Source organism: Carya illinoinensis, chromosome 3 (genome assembly GCF_018687715.1).
Source record: "Carya illinoinensis cultivar Pawnee chromosome 3, C.illinoinensisPawnee_v1, whole genome shotgun sequence".
Classification (NCBI taxonomy): domain Eukaryota; kingdom Viridiplantae; phylum Streptophyta; class Magnoliopsida; order Fagales; family Juglandaceae; genus Carya; species Carya illinoinensis.
This window is the reverse complement of record NC_056754.1, coordinates 22,395,412-22,411,889: the sequence shown is the minus strand read 5'-3', so window position 1 is coordinate 22,411,889 and position 16,478 is coordinate 22,395,412. Positions and strand designations below refer to the sequence as shown.

Here is a 16,478-nt window from a genome sequence, read left to right as displayed (position 1 = left end):
GGACATCACGACTCACAACTAGTCTATGAATGATGATCATTAGTCGTGTAATGAACTACAAGGTATTGGAGATTTAAAAGAAAAAAGAAAAGTATTCATGGTTGGAATGTGTTTGTGTTAAAAATTTAAGGAAAATAATAATAATATTTTTTAATCGACAAAGGTGTATAGTCTTACGTAAAATAGGGATCGAATATATGACATATGATTAATTAAGACTTATTAAAGCGAGCTAGGACGGTGTCTCAAAAGCCGCATGACGGCAGGCCGCTGCAGGCTTGCTTTAATAATGATATTAATTAATTAAATATGGTATCTAATCATAAGTTGAAGAGGCCTCACTTTATATTAGACAAAAATCTGACGGCAGGAAAATAATAATAATAGATATTAAGTATTATATATATATATATATATAACGACTCTTTTTTTTTTTTTTTGATAATTTAATTACTTTCTCTATGCATACTGCATACATATATATGTATATATATTTATAAGGTAGCTATTGTTCAGGTACTTTCTCTCTTTAATTTTCCCTTTATTCCATGGAAGTCACTTTCTCTCTATTTGAACACCTACTGCTCAGTTGTCTCTTTCTGGAATGGCATGGTGTGACCGTTATACCAAAAGCATCTTATTATATATAGATAGACTGTAAATATATTAATGAAATATTATTACCATAATATATAATTCATTTTTAATTATTCTCGATGTATATATATGGATGGCATTTTTCTGGGTAATCCTAATTAACTGTGTGCATCATGCATGATCATCCTCATAATTCAAGTATTATGACAAGTCTTTTCAAGAAACTGTTGAAGAAGACAATGCACTTAATTATATGCTTCATGAAGTGGATGGAGTGCACACTAGATCTGAGATAAACCTTTGATCCACCTCTCCAAAAATGTAAATCACATCAACATGATTAGTGGTTGTTAAACATGTGATTGGTCACCTAACTTGCAATCCAAATTATCTAAATATTGTTGGCTTTTAATCTAATTAATGGTCGTCAGTCATTTTCAGCTTCTTTCATATTAGATCATGCCGACCTGAAAGCCTTGCATTTATATGAACTACTCTTCCTGTATATATCCAGAAGTGAATAGTACTTTGGATTGGATAAGATTACATACGTACGTACATGATCCTTCACTCGATCGAGAACTACAAAGGATTAAATGATAATATTGCATGCACGGCCAATGTTCCAGTGGCTTGCCATGTGCTAATTCAAAAGACTTTCACTGTCATGACAGATTCTGGAAACTGACAGATTCAGGAGTTGAAATGATTCTTTTTAGATTGAAAAAATTATAATAATGCTGTAATTTGTAGTCTTTCAGTGGAGAAAATTTTCCATGCAAAGATGCTCTTTCGATCTCTTTCTTTTTTGTTCTTTGTTTAACTTTCGAGGTCTCTTTCTTTTTGCTGTTGAGTTCCCTCATCTTTAAGTTAACAAAGATGGTTGGTGATTGATGTCAGTTTCTATCAAGAATGCCTTCTCTTGCAATTCAGCCACAGAAATCACTTTCAGGCAAATAGTGGTAGCTAGCTAGCTCATGTTAGCACCAGATTTTTGGAACTCTGACAATCTAATCAACAATTAATTAATTCATCAATATTAGTATAACATTTGATTGGGATGAAAAATAGGAATTTTACATTTTTTTTTTTTTTAAATAGTAGTGCTGGTAATGGCAGCTTCTATCTAGCTTCAGCTCCTAGCCTGAGAATCCGGACATGGGGTATCACTTTCATATCAGACAGCTATTTTATGCTGTGAGTAATTCGTGCATGCAATGAGCCTGCTCGAGACCAAAGACAAGTTCCATTTGTATTAGAAATATATAGTATCGAACCGCGTGCTACGCTTTAGCTAAATTTCTTTTCTTATACATAAATTAGAATATGATTGTTATTCTTATATATATAGAAAGAATCATAGGATCTAGAAGAATGTGATGGAAAATAGAGTCATCCAGAGGAAATTTCTTGGCAAAACCCTGGTTAACAACCCTGTACGTGTGCTTTTCTGTGCTTTCCAGCCTTTAATGCTATTGCACATGGAGGGGTCTTTTTTCTGAAGGTTTTTTAAATGAATGGCCTGCAAGAAGTTGGAGATGATTGAATATTTAAACCTATCAATCTACTTTTCATTTCATAATAGTTTTTTTTCTGGTAGTTTTTATATTGTTTTCTTAGAGGGTATAAGCCACAAAGGAACTTACATCCTTCCTGATTCTGTTGGGATTCTCATACCCACTTGAATAATGAATGAAATGATAAATAATTTATGCCTCCACTAACATGTTAATTAGAATAAAACCTACTGTGTTTTCTGTGGTGGGGTCAATTGGTTTGGCTAAGATGTGGCATATAGTTAGTGAGGAGAGAAGAATATAAGGGGAATAAAAATCATGAAACCAGCATTTTTTTTTTTTTAATTTCATTAGCTGCCCTAGCAAATAGCAAGTATATATATATAAGAATTAATGTATAGTTATTCTTCAGAACTTTATAATAATATATATTGAGGCAACAATATTAACCCTAGCTACTTTCAAGCACAGAGCACTCCCAACAGGTAATGTAAAACTATTTTTTTTTTTTGTATAATTTGAAGAACTGGAGTCTAAAAGTGGCATCCAACGGATGTTCTATTCCATATGTATTTTTCAATTGTCTACAGTGTTACCGCTACATCTAACAGTAATTGTTAACAGCTGTAAAAATTTTTTTAATCATTTCTCTCTCATCTATGTACTTTTTAATTCCCTCCCCTATTATGTAAAGATTAAATTATTTCTCTCTCATATGTGAATAAAAAATATTAAAAAGTATAATATTTAAATGATATGAAGAAAAAATACAAAAACTGATATATGGTATATTATAAAATTTAGTATGTAAAATAGACAAAGTAGATTTTTGTGATGTATGTTAAAGAATAGGATAAAGAATACATTAGGAGTGCTGTCTTACATTATTTTTTTCATTATGAATTGAATGATAATTTGCATTTCCTATAAAAATTCCAAGGAAAAGAAAAAAAAAAAAAAAAAAACTCAGAATCACTCTCATAAATACAATCATCCAATCAACTTAATTGATCAACTTAATTTAGACTTATCATCATGATAAGACAACATTGTTTAATCCTAATTAACAAAAGGAAGACCAGCTTAATTTATCCCATAAAATATTTCCCTTAATCTTACACGCAGTGCCTTTAGCATAACCTTTCAAGTTTCTGCATATATGATGCTGATCTAGATAGCTCTACCAATTGCTCTATATACCTATACCGATTTCAATCGATAAGGGAATGGGAAACTTAATGTTGCACCCTCAACATCATTGGAGGACGTTCCATGATTAACGCCAATAAGAGCTCTATTATTCTTGAAAATGTCTCATCATCAGTCTCTGATTTCTCGCAAACAAAGTAATATTCTCTGTCGATATTCAAGTTTCCGTGAATTACCAAATAGCTGAATAACTTTTAAGGTGTAGATCAGGCCACCAGTACTAAAAGATAACAAAAAATAAATATAAATGCTTTCTATTGTTTCAGTACGTTTCCTGTTATTAATCTGTTCGGGTAATATTGTTTCCTTACCTATCCTGGAAATTAACGCCTGATCTTTACCTAACTGTAGCAAAAAAGATGAAAAACACTTGTTTTCAGATGCAATATTGCCTCAGTTTCTTGTCGATGATATGGATATACACAGCAAAGAGGTTATAGAAGAGAGAGAGAGAGAGAGAGAGAGAGAGAGAGAAGGGTTTAGAAAAGCATGGTGCTAACGATATATAATATGATGTCGAGGAAGTAATTTCTTTGTACGCTAAGATCGTGTCTTACAAGGAAGATGGGAGGGAGACTGAGATCGAGAGGCAGATATATATTCTAGTCGAAATTAACCAAAATAGTTCACTTACTTGGACAAAGGAACCAAACACAGCCCCCTCTTCCTTAACTCTGTGTAGTCATGATTATTCTTTCCACCAAAGTTCATGATTTCCCTTCTTTCATCTGCCTGCAGTTCTGGATTGTAATGATCTAAAGTATCTGCCTTGCTCTATAAAATCATCAGAACCAAAATAATTTATCAGGTTCTAATACCAAGCCAATCTTATTTTCTGGGAATTTTTTCCATTTGAAAACAAAAATTAAAAAATTACCAAGGAACTAATAATATGATGATCATGTGCCTTTCTTGGATTCATATCTCCTGGTTCCAAATCACCAACCTACTCACAAAAATGGGTGAAGAAAAGATTATCTAACAAAGGATATGTAAAATGAAAAAAAGAAAAGAAATTAAGTTGCAGAAATTACAACATAAGAGGAAGGAATTGAAAAGATGGTTAGTCATTTGACCTTGGGACTGCTAACTGGAGAGCTAGCAGTATCCTCCAAAGAATCGTCAAAAGAAATTATTTTGGTTCTTGTTTTCTTGAAACCCAATCTCTTGGGAATCTTCAGATTGCTATTGGAATTTTTCCATGTAGCAGAAGAAGCAGCATCAGAGACCACAGAAGAGGTATGCAAACTAGAATTAGAGGAACTGTGTCCTTCATAACTTGATAAATCTTCAAAGTATGCAGTCCAACCACTCTCTTCAGGGCTGGTTGTGGTTCCTTTAGAAGCAACAGCTTTGTTAATACATGAACTCAAAGAGTTTTCCATCAATCTAACGTGAAGAAAATAAAGATCGAAAAGATACGAGACTTCTGTTTTGCCAGGGGCTGAGATCGAGGGCTAGCTATTGTGAAGGAGGATTTATATCAGAGAACTATTATTAAAGAAGGTAGGGGGGATGAAAAAGGGAACCCCATATTGTGGAATCTCTGGGTGGGCCAGGTGGGTTGAGGAAGTTAATTAGCAGTTGGAACAAAAACCAAGGCTGAGAGAGAAAGGCAGAGAACGTGCAAGGAAAAAACAAATCATAGAAGGAGAGAGGGGTTGACCTTCGCGGTTCAGAGGTGTTTTTCACACAGCATTAGCGGCTATTTTCTTTGGTAGGACTTACCTTTCAAACATATCAATAAATCAGTCTATAAGAAACGCAAAACCAGCAAGACTGACGGACTCAAACATCTTGAACACTGATTCAATGTTAGGTCCACAAATGGTCTTGAAAAACTTCAAGTTGGACTGAGGACTAATTAAATTATGTAGCCCAAGTTGGACTTGGGGTAGGGCTCTGTATACAGTAAGCATTTTGGTTTTATGGATAACTTTCCTTTTTAAAAGGTTTTCCATCTCTTAAAAAAATGATCTAATCATAATTAGTTGTTTTAGTACTCTCTGTGTCAAAACAAATAAAAACCCACACTCATATCTCATAGAAATTTCCTTCCTTCTCAAAAAAAAAAAAAAAAAAAAAAAAGAAGAAGAAAGGAATTTCTTCCTAAGCAAATCTTACAACTCTTTCAACCCTATTTTTTAAAAGATCCCACGCCTCTTTCATATATAAAACACAAGAAAATCGCCTCAATAATTTCATAAATTCCAAAAAAAAAAGTCTTCATTCCAAGCATAGTAGTCAAATAAAAACTCGAATATTACCTTTACCTCAAGGATCAATGATGGGCATCATGTGCATATTTCTCAGCTGTTGTTGAAAGAATTATAAAAATTCTTGTTCTATGGCATGTATGCAAAATAATAGGTGCATTGCTAATATAATAATATTTATATGAAAGAAATAGTTATATATTAAACCTTTATCACATTTTAATTTCACTATGTTGATGTGGTATTGTCTATCATCTTTTAAATCTATTATTTTAAAATATAAATTATTGATCTCATGCACTACAACAGCTTCTATATTTTGTGACAGACCAGATTGTCACAGAAAAAATTTTAAATATCATAGAAACTTTTTTGTGACAGTTAGGAACCATTAATGTACCGACATGCTAAAGTTGATAAATATTTTTTGTGGTGGTTTACCATACAACTGTCACGAAAAATATTTTTTGTAATGGTTGATAGTCTGTTATTGGTTCCTTCGTGTGAACATGATGATAATTTGTGACAGTCAATTTCCATCACAAAAAGTACGTTTGAACATAAGTTTTTCCATTCGAATGTTTACCCGATCGTGTATCATTTAAACGTTACTTTTGTAACGTTCAATTATGTTAGTTCGTACGGTTAATATATACATTTACACGTACAATTTGTCTGAAGGTTTGAAATGTGATGTTCGAATTTTTAAGGCAATCGTCTATCTCACTAGTTCAAACATGAACAAATAGACATTCGGACGGTTTGTAAATGCGTTCCAACATTATAAATGTGATGTTCGAATGGTACTATATATAAAGTTCAAACATCGGGTTATTATTAGTTTGAACATAAAGGGATATACATTTGGATGTGTAAGGATACGTTTGCATGTTCAAACATGATAGTGTATGATCAAACATTGTTATTGCACATTCTGTATTTATGTTTGAACGTGATTACACATTTGAACGTGTGAGGTTTACATTCAAATGTATGGTCAATCAAAACTAATAATTAGATTAAATTAAATATCTTTCAGATTGTATCATACATAGCAAAGAGACAATCTCTAGCAATATTTGAAAGGGTACAAAATAAAATTAAACCTAATAGATGATAAATGTTTCAAATAGAGATTAAAGTTCATTTCTTTTTCTTTTCTTGACTACTGCGATTCTGCTACAGTAACATAATACACTCCATTTGGACCGACATCTCTCTCTGTATTTGTTTTTGAAGTTCAATGTATATTCTTTCCTCCTAGTCTCTTTTTTTCTCCTAGAAATGAGTCTCTAAATCTTACTATCAAGATAAGAGATTCTTCAACTCCTGTTGTCTCGACTTCATTTACTCAATTTCTTGATGCGTGGCGTCTAAATCTTTAATAAAATCATTAACTTCTAAACCTGCGGCTGTGGAAGATGAGCCAACACGCCTAAAAGAACGTCCTAGCCCTTTGACCAAGTCAGACTTAGTTCTAAGGACTTGCATAAATATGTTGATGTCACTGTGAAAAAATTCCTTAGAGGCATAATGTAGCTCAATCATTTTCTCTTGCAAGAATTATAGAAACTACAATGAGTAACAAACATATAAAAAAGCCCAAATAGAAACATAATAAAAAAATGATATCTATCTTGGCATAATTATTCACAAAATTGAATTACTTACGTAATTATCTCGATCGACAGGATCAATCCCCTCACAGTTGGCATTAGTATGGGTAGTAGCATACACATGAATAAGGGAGAATTTTTTAGGATTATTGTGTTTCTAATAAAGCCATATTAGCAAAATTAAATCATGTTAGCACTTAGTTAAAGAATATGATAAAAAGATTTATATATGATAACTAATTACGATTTTCTTTTCAAGACGTCAGAATGTCCTTAAACCAACTTGATGATGAATTGTTAAAGACGACCTATTCTATGCATTACTAAAACTAGAGTACTATTGGAGAACGTAATAATGTTAAATATAACCTATGAAACAATGACATCATTTAAATAAGTTAATAGAATAAATCTCAATTACTTGATAATTTGGCCTTCGCAAAAATGTCACAGTACTTCCCTCAATCATTTAAGTTCATTTATTGAAAAGGTGCACGAACAGCCTCTTCCAACATCTCACATATAAGCCAAAAATGCAATCCTATATATTAAATATGTGTAGTGGGGTATTGCTATTTATCAACTTAAGTTGTAAATTATACAAGTTAATAGGCGTGGTGTATTATATCAATTTTCCATATTCTAAATCAAATATATTACTCATTTTTAATTATTTTTCTAATTTAAATACATTTTTGTCGTGGGTATTGCCATTTATCAACTTAAAATGTGAATTATATAAGTTAATATGTGTGGGATATTAAATGTTTTTCCTAATTTAAATTAAAAAAAAAAAGGTTTGGTGGGTTTTTTTAACTAGCACTATACATGTTTCTAACAATATATATTCAACACAATTCACAACACAATCACATTAAATTTAACTTCACCCAAAACTAAAAATCATACAAATTTAATCACATTTATAAATTTTATTCAATTCTCTTCATTTTTCTCCACATAATACATGTTTCTAACTATATATATTCAACATAATTCGCAATACAATCACGTTACATTTAACTTCATACAAAACCAAACACCATACAAAGTTAATCACATTTATAAACTTTACTCATTTATCTTCCAACACAATACATGATGTTTCTACGATATATATTCAACACAATTCATAACACAATTACATTAAATTTAACTTCACACAAACCAAACACCATACAAAGTTAATCATATTTATAAAGTTTACTCATTTCTCTTAATTTTTCTAACAAAATACATGTTTCTAATAATATACTTAACACAGTGCACAACACAATTACATTAAATTTAACTTCCCATAAAACCAAAATCATATAGAGCTTAATAATTTTTCAAAGTGATAAATGCTATTACCAAACACCCAAATCCTTTAGAAATAACTATACGTCTATATATAGCACAAACAAATTTCAAATAATTTGTTTTTTAAAAAATATGCCTAAAATGTTCAAACATTTATACATCCAAATGTTAACTGCAATAAACCTTCGACTTTAAGTTCAAATGTTAACAAACCAATGTTCGAACATTAGTTCGAATATTAACGAAGAAGTGTTCGAACGCAAGTGGTATATTTGGAGGTTTGTTCGAATGTTAATTGTTTAAACATTCAAACATTTTGTTCATTTGAGGATGAGTACATTCGAACGTTGAGTCGTATGTTTGAACGTTATGTTATAATTTTGTATAATTACGAACATTTTTTATTTACATTCAAACATACTAACTCACTCAAAAATGAGTAACACAAAAACTATCCCAAGTGCATGATGATGTCGCATAATAATTAGGAATAATTTTCTAAATCGTCTCCTCAGAAAAAGTTACTTAAAATTAAACTCGTTTAAAATGATGAAAATATTAACAAAGAGAAAATAAAAATGATGGTATGTGCAATGGATGGAAGAGTGCAACAAGATTGAAAAGGGGCACTAGTCATGGACTAATTTCATATTTTTAGATTTTTTTGAGTGTCAAAAAGAAATGTAAAAGACTAACAAATTGAAATTAACAATCAAAGAATCAACTAAACTGAATAATCTTAATTAATCTGAAAATTAAACAATAAAACTGAAATTATTTAAGTCCTAATTAAATTTCAATCAATCTAATATGCAATGGAACTAAGAGATTAATAAAACTAAGCTAAGAATTAAACTAGATTAGAAAGTAATTGACAAAATACGAACTGAAAATTGAAAAGTCCTAAAATCAATATTCTAAAGTTCATCCTTATATTCAAATCACAAATTTTCAAAATTAATTCATAGCAATTGTAATCACTATTAAATGAAAGATTAAAAAAACGTGAAAAATAAATAACACAAAGTAAATAAACAACAAATAAATTGCCCAAACTTCTACGCAAAAAATCTCAAAATATTTCATGAACTTAAAACTGAAATTAAATAAAAGGTAGGGAATGAAAAGATCAAGCCAATTGAATGGAGATGGAAATTGAAAGCAGTGAAGGAGGCTAGACTATAGCAGCAATTAGACTCCTCAAGAAACTCTTCAACGGCGCTGTAGTTCCTCTTCTACCAATTAATAATTCCGTGCATTGTTGAATAGAAGCTCTCAAAAGAAAAATTGGTACGGCTGAAAAATGCTCCAAATAGAATATGTGTGTTCTGGCGCCCAGGAGAGAATTCTTTATATTTTTCGGCGTTGGGTGAATAAAAAAAATGCCTATATCTCTTGCACTGCACAAGTTAAAGTCTCCAAGATGTAAAATTATCTTTCGTGATTGATTGAATCTCTTTAAAGTTTTTGAAAGCCAAGTAAGTTCTGTCCAAGGTTAAAGTCGGTGTGAATTTAACTAAACCAAGAGGATTATAAGTGTGTGGCCCAAATGCCCACAAAGAAAAGAAATATATATGTGTAGGTCAAAAGTCTATCCAATAGTCATATTGGCCGTCCAAATCTTAAAGTTCTTTAATATAAAATGAAATCTCCAATTTGTACAATTCTCTTTGACTTCTCAAAATGAAAAGGTCTTTTTTTATTTATTTTTATTTTTTACATTTCTTTTGATCACTACATATAAAAATAAAATAAAATAAGAATAATAAAATATATAAAAAAAATTATGTGTTGTGCATATAAAGAAAAATTACTGAATTAAATCACAACTTCTAAAATTAAGTATAAACCATGCTATTAACCAATATAAAAAATAACTTAGATTTATTCATCTTAATCATTTTTTTTTCATATAAAACCAATAATAATATAATGAAAAATTAAAATATATTGGTTCTAAATGTATTAAAATATGCAATAAATCAGCTCAATCACGTACATATCAGAAATACTAGTTTCATATAATTAAAAAATATACCAATTGCATCATATTGCACACCATCATTTAATAACTAACAATGTCTTATAAAATTTCAAAATTAGATATTAAAAGTTATATACACTGGCAAAATTGATAAAATTCATTTCTTCTTCTTTTCTTGCACACCGCGATTCTGTTGCAATAATATAACATGCTTCATTTGCACCATCATCTCCCACTGCACTTGCTCTTGGACTTCGCTTCGTATTCTTTCCTCTTGGTCTCTCTGTTGGTTATGCAAACTCATCTTTAAATGAGACTATCACTCTAAGAGGAACTCTAACTCTTGCTGTCTTGACGTCATATACTTATTCTCGCGCCATGCAGCTTCTAAATGTTTGGTAAAATTATTAATTTATGAAGTCAATGAGGTTGAAAAGGATGAATCGAAATGCTTGAAAAATCGTTTCAAACCTCTTGCCATACTAGACTTGGGCATGAGCACTTGCGTGAATATGTCTATGTCACTAAAAGGGGATTCCCTAAAAACTGACTGTATCTCCATCATTTTTTCTTACTATTTGAAAGAAAACATACAATAAGTAACGTATTAAAAGAAATAAAAATAAAAAATAAATTCTTCTCAAGTGCTATAACTTGTACTCAAATTCTCGAAAGGGTTGAATCCATCGGTTGTGAGTCTCAGGCGTATGTTTCGAGCTTCTATACCAAACTCTGAGTATTGATTATCGAAAATTGTCACACAAGTGAGTCAACTAGATGCCTTATATATGCGTCATCTTTAACTCTTTTCTCCTCGTACCATATCATATAGTGACCTGTCTTTTTACACATATATAGTCTTTGCAATCTAAGTCTCAAGGGAAAATATCGTAACACCTTAATTAGCATGTTTTTCTTACCCTTTTACCTCGACTCTCCAGATATAGGACGTGCTTGTTTCTTCTCATTCTACTTCTAAAATAAAATAATCATTCTTGCATACATGTATGGACTTATACTCAAACCCTAATTCATTTCTCAACTGTTTTACTTCATAAAAGCTTTTCGACAATACAGACCCTTCGGGAAGTACCTTGTTAAATAAGTCTGATGCCATGTTTCTTGCTTTCATCGACATCTCACACAATGACTTAATGTGAATCCACCGTACAATAAATGACATTTTGGAATGTTTTATACAGCCTGGATAAAGCTCGCATTTTGCATCTTCCCACATTGCAACGAAATTTTCAGAATCAATCCCTCGCCCACTTGAGGTATTGTCGTCAATCTCATCCATAAACATCCTAGTTCTAATGTCATCCAACATCTTCTTCATCTCATCCTGATCATAATCATCATCCATGTACCGCAAATAATTCAGATGACCAAATAATACATCCTCTAACTGTTCATACGGCTCACCATGCAGTACTCATCGGGTATACCCCAAATTTATACCATTTACAAAGATATGACTTTCAACTTTATCGCACAGAAATTTTTACACTCTCAACATAGGTACTTAATGTAACCACGACTATCAGCAGAAGCCCGAGCAAAATCAATGAAATTTCTTACTCCACATGCATAGGGTATGTAATCCTTTTCAAGTCTATCACCTAGACATATCTAACGTTTGTCTATTTCTAAAAACATCTATTAGTAACACGTATAAGTGAAAATTTACATGCATGCCATGTTCCAATTGTCATTGCTTTTTTGATAAGGTAGTTGGTCATATCTCATTCAAGATTATATTATCAATATTGTACATATTTCGTCATTCTACTACTTTTCACGTCAGTAGAAATTTCAACAGCACCTCTCCATAATTCTGTAAGTATCCATGTTCACATAGAGAGATTGTGACCCTACGAACAGTATATCCAAAGAATAGTAGAGGAAGATACTAAAACTTCATACTAAACGTGTTCAGTACGAGTAAAAATAATGTATAATACAGATAATATAATCTCAAACTGTCCATACTGAACAATTTAGAAATTATTGGACACCTAAATGTACACTAATTCACAAATAGGTCTAAGGTTAATTATGCAATGTCACACAATAGCTTACAAAAAACACTACAAACAATATTGTTTGAATTAACATTGTCAAACAAATATAATAATGTTATATTGTTAAAATAGAGCTGAGATGAAATAATATGTTCACAAGTTTCCTGTAAGTAGACAATGAGAGAGAATGATATTGAAAAAATGTATAAATTTAGTCTAATTACTTAACTGTTACAAACTCTCCGGCGTTGACAACTCTGAACGCTGGAAAGCCTTTGACAGTCAAGCAATTTGACATATATTTCTTTGAGATAATTCTCTCTCATTATCTACAAGACAAAAATATTGTGAGTATATTCTTCAATCTCTCGCTAATTTAACAATATAACATTATTATCTGTTTGACATTGTTAATTTATAAAATTAAATAAAAAGTTATTATTTATGGAAAAGAAAGCTTCAAATTTTTCAACAGGCAATAAAGTATTTTAATTTTTATTCCTAAATTATAATTTTAATTGTTATTATATATGTTAATTACTTATTAATTGATATCTATGTAATTTTAAATTGTTATAATATAATTGTTATTATATATATTTTAATATAATTGATACTTATTGATTTCTTATTATTTATATAATAACTTAGTATAAGTTGATTTATTTTAATTTCTTACAAAAATAAGCATATATTAGTTATAATTAGTTATTATGCCTAAAATGTTTACTAATATTTATATACTTAATTAAGTGAGTTATTTATTTATATAGACAATAAGTATATATAAATTTCTAATTAAGCATTTATTTGATCCTTAGTTATTTACTCTCTATTTTATATTAAATAGAAAGTAATTTATTCCTTCCAACTCTCAACTTATTTAGTAGGTTCTAGACTTTTTATTTTTTATTTTTTTTCTGAAGAGTATTTTACTTTATATATATATATATATATAATATAATGATTTGGAAAGTCACAAGGGTATGAATATTTAATGTGTTATTATTAATTATAGTTATTATATGTATATTATATTTTATCTAGTTCCTAAGAAAGAAAAAATTCAAAAAAAGTTCACAAATTTATTCACAAACAAGAATCACAATAATTTCACTTATTCACAACATATTTAATAAATATTCACAAACAATAATCACAATAATTTCACATATTCACAACATATTTAATAAATATTCACTAACAATAATCACAATAATTTCACATATTGACAATATATTTAATAAATATTCACAATTTAAAAACATATTTCCCACATATTCAATAAAAATTCACAAACAATAATCACAACAATTTTACATATTCACGACATATTTAATAAATATTCACACACAATAATCACAATAATTTCACATATTCACAATATATTTAATAAATATTCACACACAAATTCACAATTTATAAACATATTCCCCACATATTCAATAAAAATTTACAATATACAAATATTCCTAATATATTCAATAAAAGTTCACATATTTATTTACAATGATATCTCATATTTGTGCATATATTGACATAATCACAATTAAATTCACAACAAAGTTTAGAAATATGCCTAACCCAACAAATACTATTATCAAGTCAAATGCTTCAACAAGTTCTACCAAATAATTATTCAAAAAATATACAAACAAAATTACTTCAAATCTCACAACTCATCCTTACAATAAAATAATTAACAAATAACACAAAAAGTAAAAGTAATCTCACCTTACCCCTCTTGAAGAATAAATCAATTAATACCAAGGAAAATTACTTTATAACTCTCTCACTCAAACTCTTTCTCACTCTACTCCTCTCTCACGAAAACTATCTCTCTCTCTCTAAACCACGACCTCTCACCCTCTTTATCCCTCTTTTGCACACGGGATGAAGTAGAAATAACTCTACCTTTAATCTCGTGTGTGTTTTTATGCAAAAAAATGTTTCATTTGTTCTAACTTTTGAATATTTAAGTTATATGTTCTAATTTTAAATTTAAATATTTGGACATTTTAGCTCATCACACAGCTAAGAAAATCAAGCGAAAAATTTCTCGCTTTTTTTCTCATGTTTGAAAGTATATAATTTGACATTTGAACGTTGAAATTTGATTATTTATATTTGAACGTTGAAATTTGCTCTCAAATTTTATCCGTTCATATTTGAACGTTAAATTAGAATGCTCGGATGTTTCATCTCATCAACCATCTAAGGAAATTGAGCAGGAAATTTCTTGCATTTTTTTCACATTAGAATGTAAATAATTTAACATTCGAATGTTTATAAATAGAGCTAAGGAAATAAGTAGGAAATTTTCCTCAATTTTTATCACGCTCGAACGTAAACATTGAAATTTGCCCTCAAAATTTCATCCATTCATATTTAGATGTTAAATTGGAATGTTTGAAAGTTACATTTTTTTATAACTAATATTATGATGTTAATATATAAATATTAATATGTTATAACTAATATTATATTAATATAATATGTTATAAATAATATTAGTATTAGTATATAAATATATAGTAAGTATATAGTAACATCACAATACTATATAGTAATACTATAAATATAATCAATAAAACTAATAATATCACAATATCAATAAAAACAATACTTACCTTATGATTAAGTAGAAAAAAAAAAAAAAAAAAAAAAAAAAAAAGATTGGAGAAATAGTTGATGGCACCCCAAGCATATTTCTCTTAAATATGTTAAGAAGACTGCACCAAAGATGTTTTCTTCTGATACTTTCTTGTTTTATTCCCTTTTCTCGATAGCATTGTCAGATATTTTTTCTAATTTATTTATTTTTAGCTAGTCTTTGGATTAGTATGAAATAAATGTTTGATCAATTGTTAAAATGAGCAACCCTTGCAAATACAAAAAGTTCAAAGAAAAACTATTTGAGTTTTAAAAAATTTTCTCTTATGCACTCAACTTTAAGAATTTTGGAAGAAGAGTTTTTTTTTTTCAACCACAATTGTTCAGACATTTTTTTTAACCTAAATGATGAGATTGTTTTATTATAGAAGATGATTTTATAGTTTCAAATGTGTTATATTTTTTTCTTCTGTTCAACCTAAAGGACAAGTTTTTTTTATTATAATTATATGATCAAATTATGTAATATTTATCATTGTATTTTTGAACTTTAAAATTTAAGTGTTATATGTTTACTCTGGAAATAACAAACATACAACATACATTCTCCATTTAAGATGTTAAAGAGTAGTAATAATAAGTGGAATAGTATATTTAGAAATTTTCATTAAAAAAATGAATTATAACTTTTTAATATTTTAAACATATAAAATTTGGTTTCTACTATTTTACTTAGACTTGTGTGAGAATGTTAAATCAATTACTTTTTATATTTTAATATTTCTTGTAGTGTCATAGAAAATTGAAATCATTAAGTAATTTTGAGTATTTCATTTTTGTGTCTTAATGGTGCTAAAAAGAGGTTATAAATTTTTTTGAAATAAATTAATATGATATGATTTTTATTATTAAAGTAAGAGTTACATAGCCTTTAGAGAGATGGAACGATGAAATTATTATTTATTATATTAAATAACATGGTGTAGAATATGTTAATATATATATACTACAACATTTGTAATCGTTTATTTTTTTGAAAACTTATATAATGGTGAAATTGTTTTATACATATTTATAAATAAATATTTGATAATTACTGAGAAACTATCTTCTTACAAAGAAGATAAGATTTAATAACATTCTTCAATAATCTATTAGTATAGTCCATAATTTAAAAATATTTTCTCCCATATAAATATGAATAACAAATCTTATATTAATAATATTGTTGATAGTATTATTAATATTGTTAATAGTATTATTAATACGACTGTTAATATGAAATTTCATTTATTGCAGTATTTTATTTTGTTTAATTGTTTTATTTTTTACATTAATTTTTGAACTTGCATATTACAATATTTAGTTTCAAATAATTTAATAATATCATTATTAAATTA

General features: G+C 28.9%; 1 protein-coding gene across 3 annotated transcripts; it reads right to left on the bottom strand.

The window, feature by feature from the left end:
- Positions 1–1,393: 1,393 nt before the first annotated feature.
- On the bottom strand, positions 1,394–4,946 carry LOC122303830 (vascular-related unknown protein 1). Of its 3 annotated transcripts, none has more exons than XM_043115802.1 (4): positions 4,400–4,937; positions 4,201–4,269; positions 3,958–4,097; positions 1,394–1,820 (listed from the first exon to the last, which is right to left on the bottom strand). In XM_043115802.1, exons 1-4 carry the CDS (start codon positions 4,706–4,708, stop codon positions 1,775–1,777), a joined length of 564 nt encoding a protein of 187 aa, XP_042971736.1. In that variant the 5' UTR covers positions 4,709–4,937; the 3' UTR covers positions 1,394–1,774. The 3 variants fall into 3 exon arrangements, with proteins under 3 accessions (XP_042971736.1, XP_042971737.1, XP_042971735.1); XM_043115803.1 differs by lacking the exon at positions 1,394–1,820 and adding an exon at positions 1,879–2,119 and having other exon boundaries at positions 4,400–4,938; XM_043115801.1 differs by lacking the exon at positions 1,394–1,820 and adding an exon at positions 3,100–3,470 and having other exon boundaries at positions 4,400–4,946.
- Positions 4,947–16,478: the final 11,532 nt, after the last annotated feature.

Excerpts from the sequence above, each read along its gene's own strand:
- LOC122303830 (XM_043115801.1), bottom strand. The coding sequence starts at position 4,708 with ATGGAAAACTCTTTGAGTTCATGTATTAACAAAGCTGTTGCTTCTAAA. Across the intron at positions 4,098-4,200 it reads ATCATATTATTAGTTCCTTG|AGCAAGGCAGATACTTTAGA; the intron begins GTAATTTTTTAA and ends ATGATTTTATAG. Across the intron at positions 3,471-3,957 it reads TGTTTGGTTCCTTTGTCCAA|AGAATATTACTTTGTTTGCG; the intron begins GTAAGTGAACTA and ends GAATATCGACAG.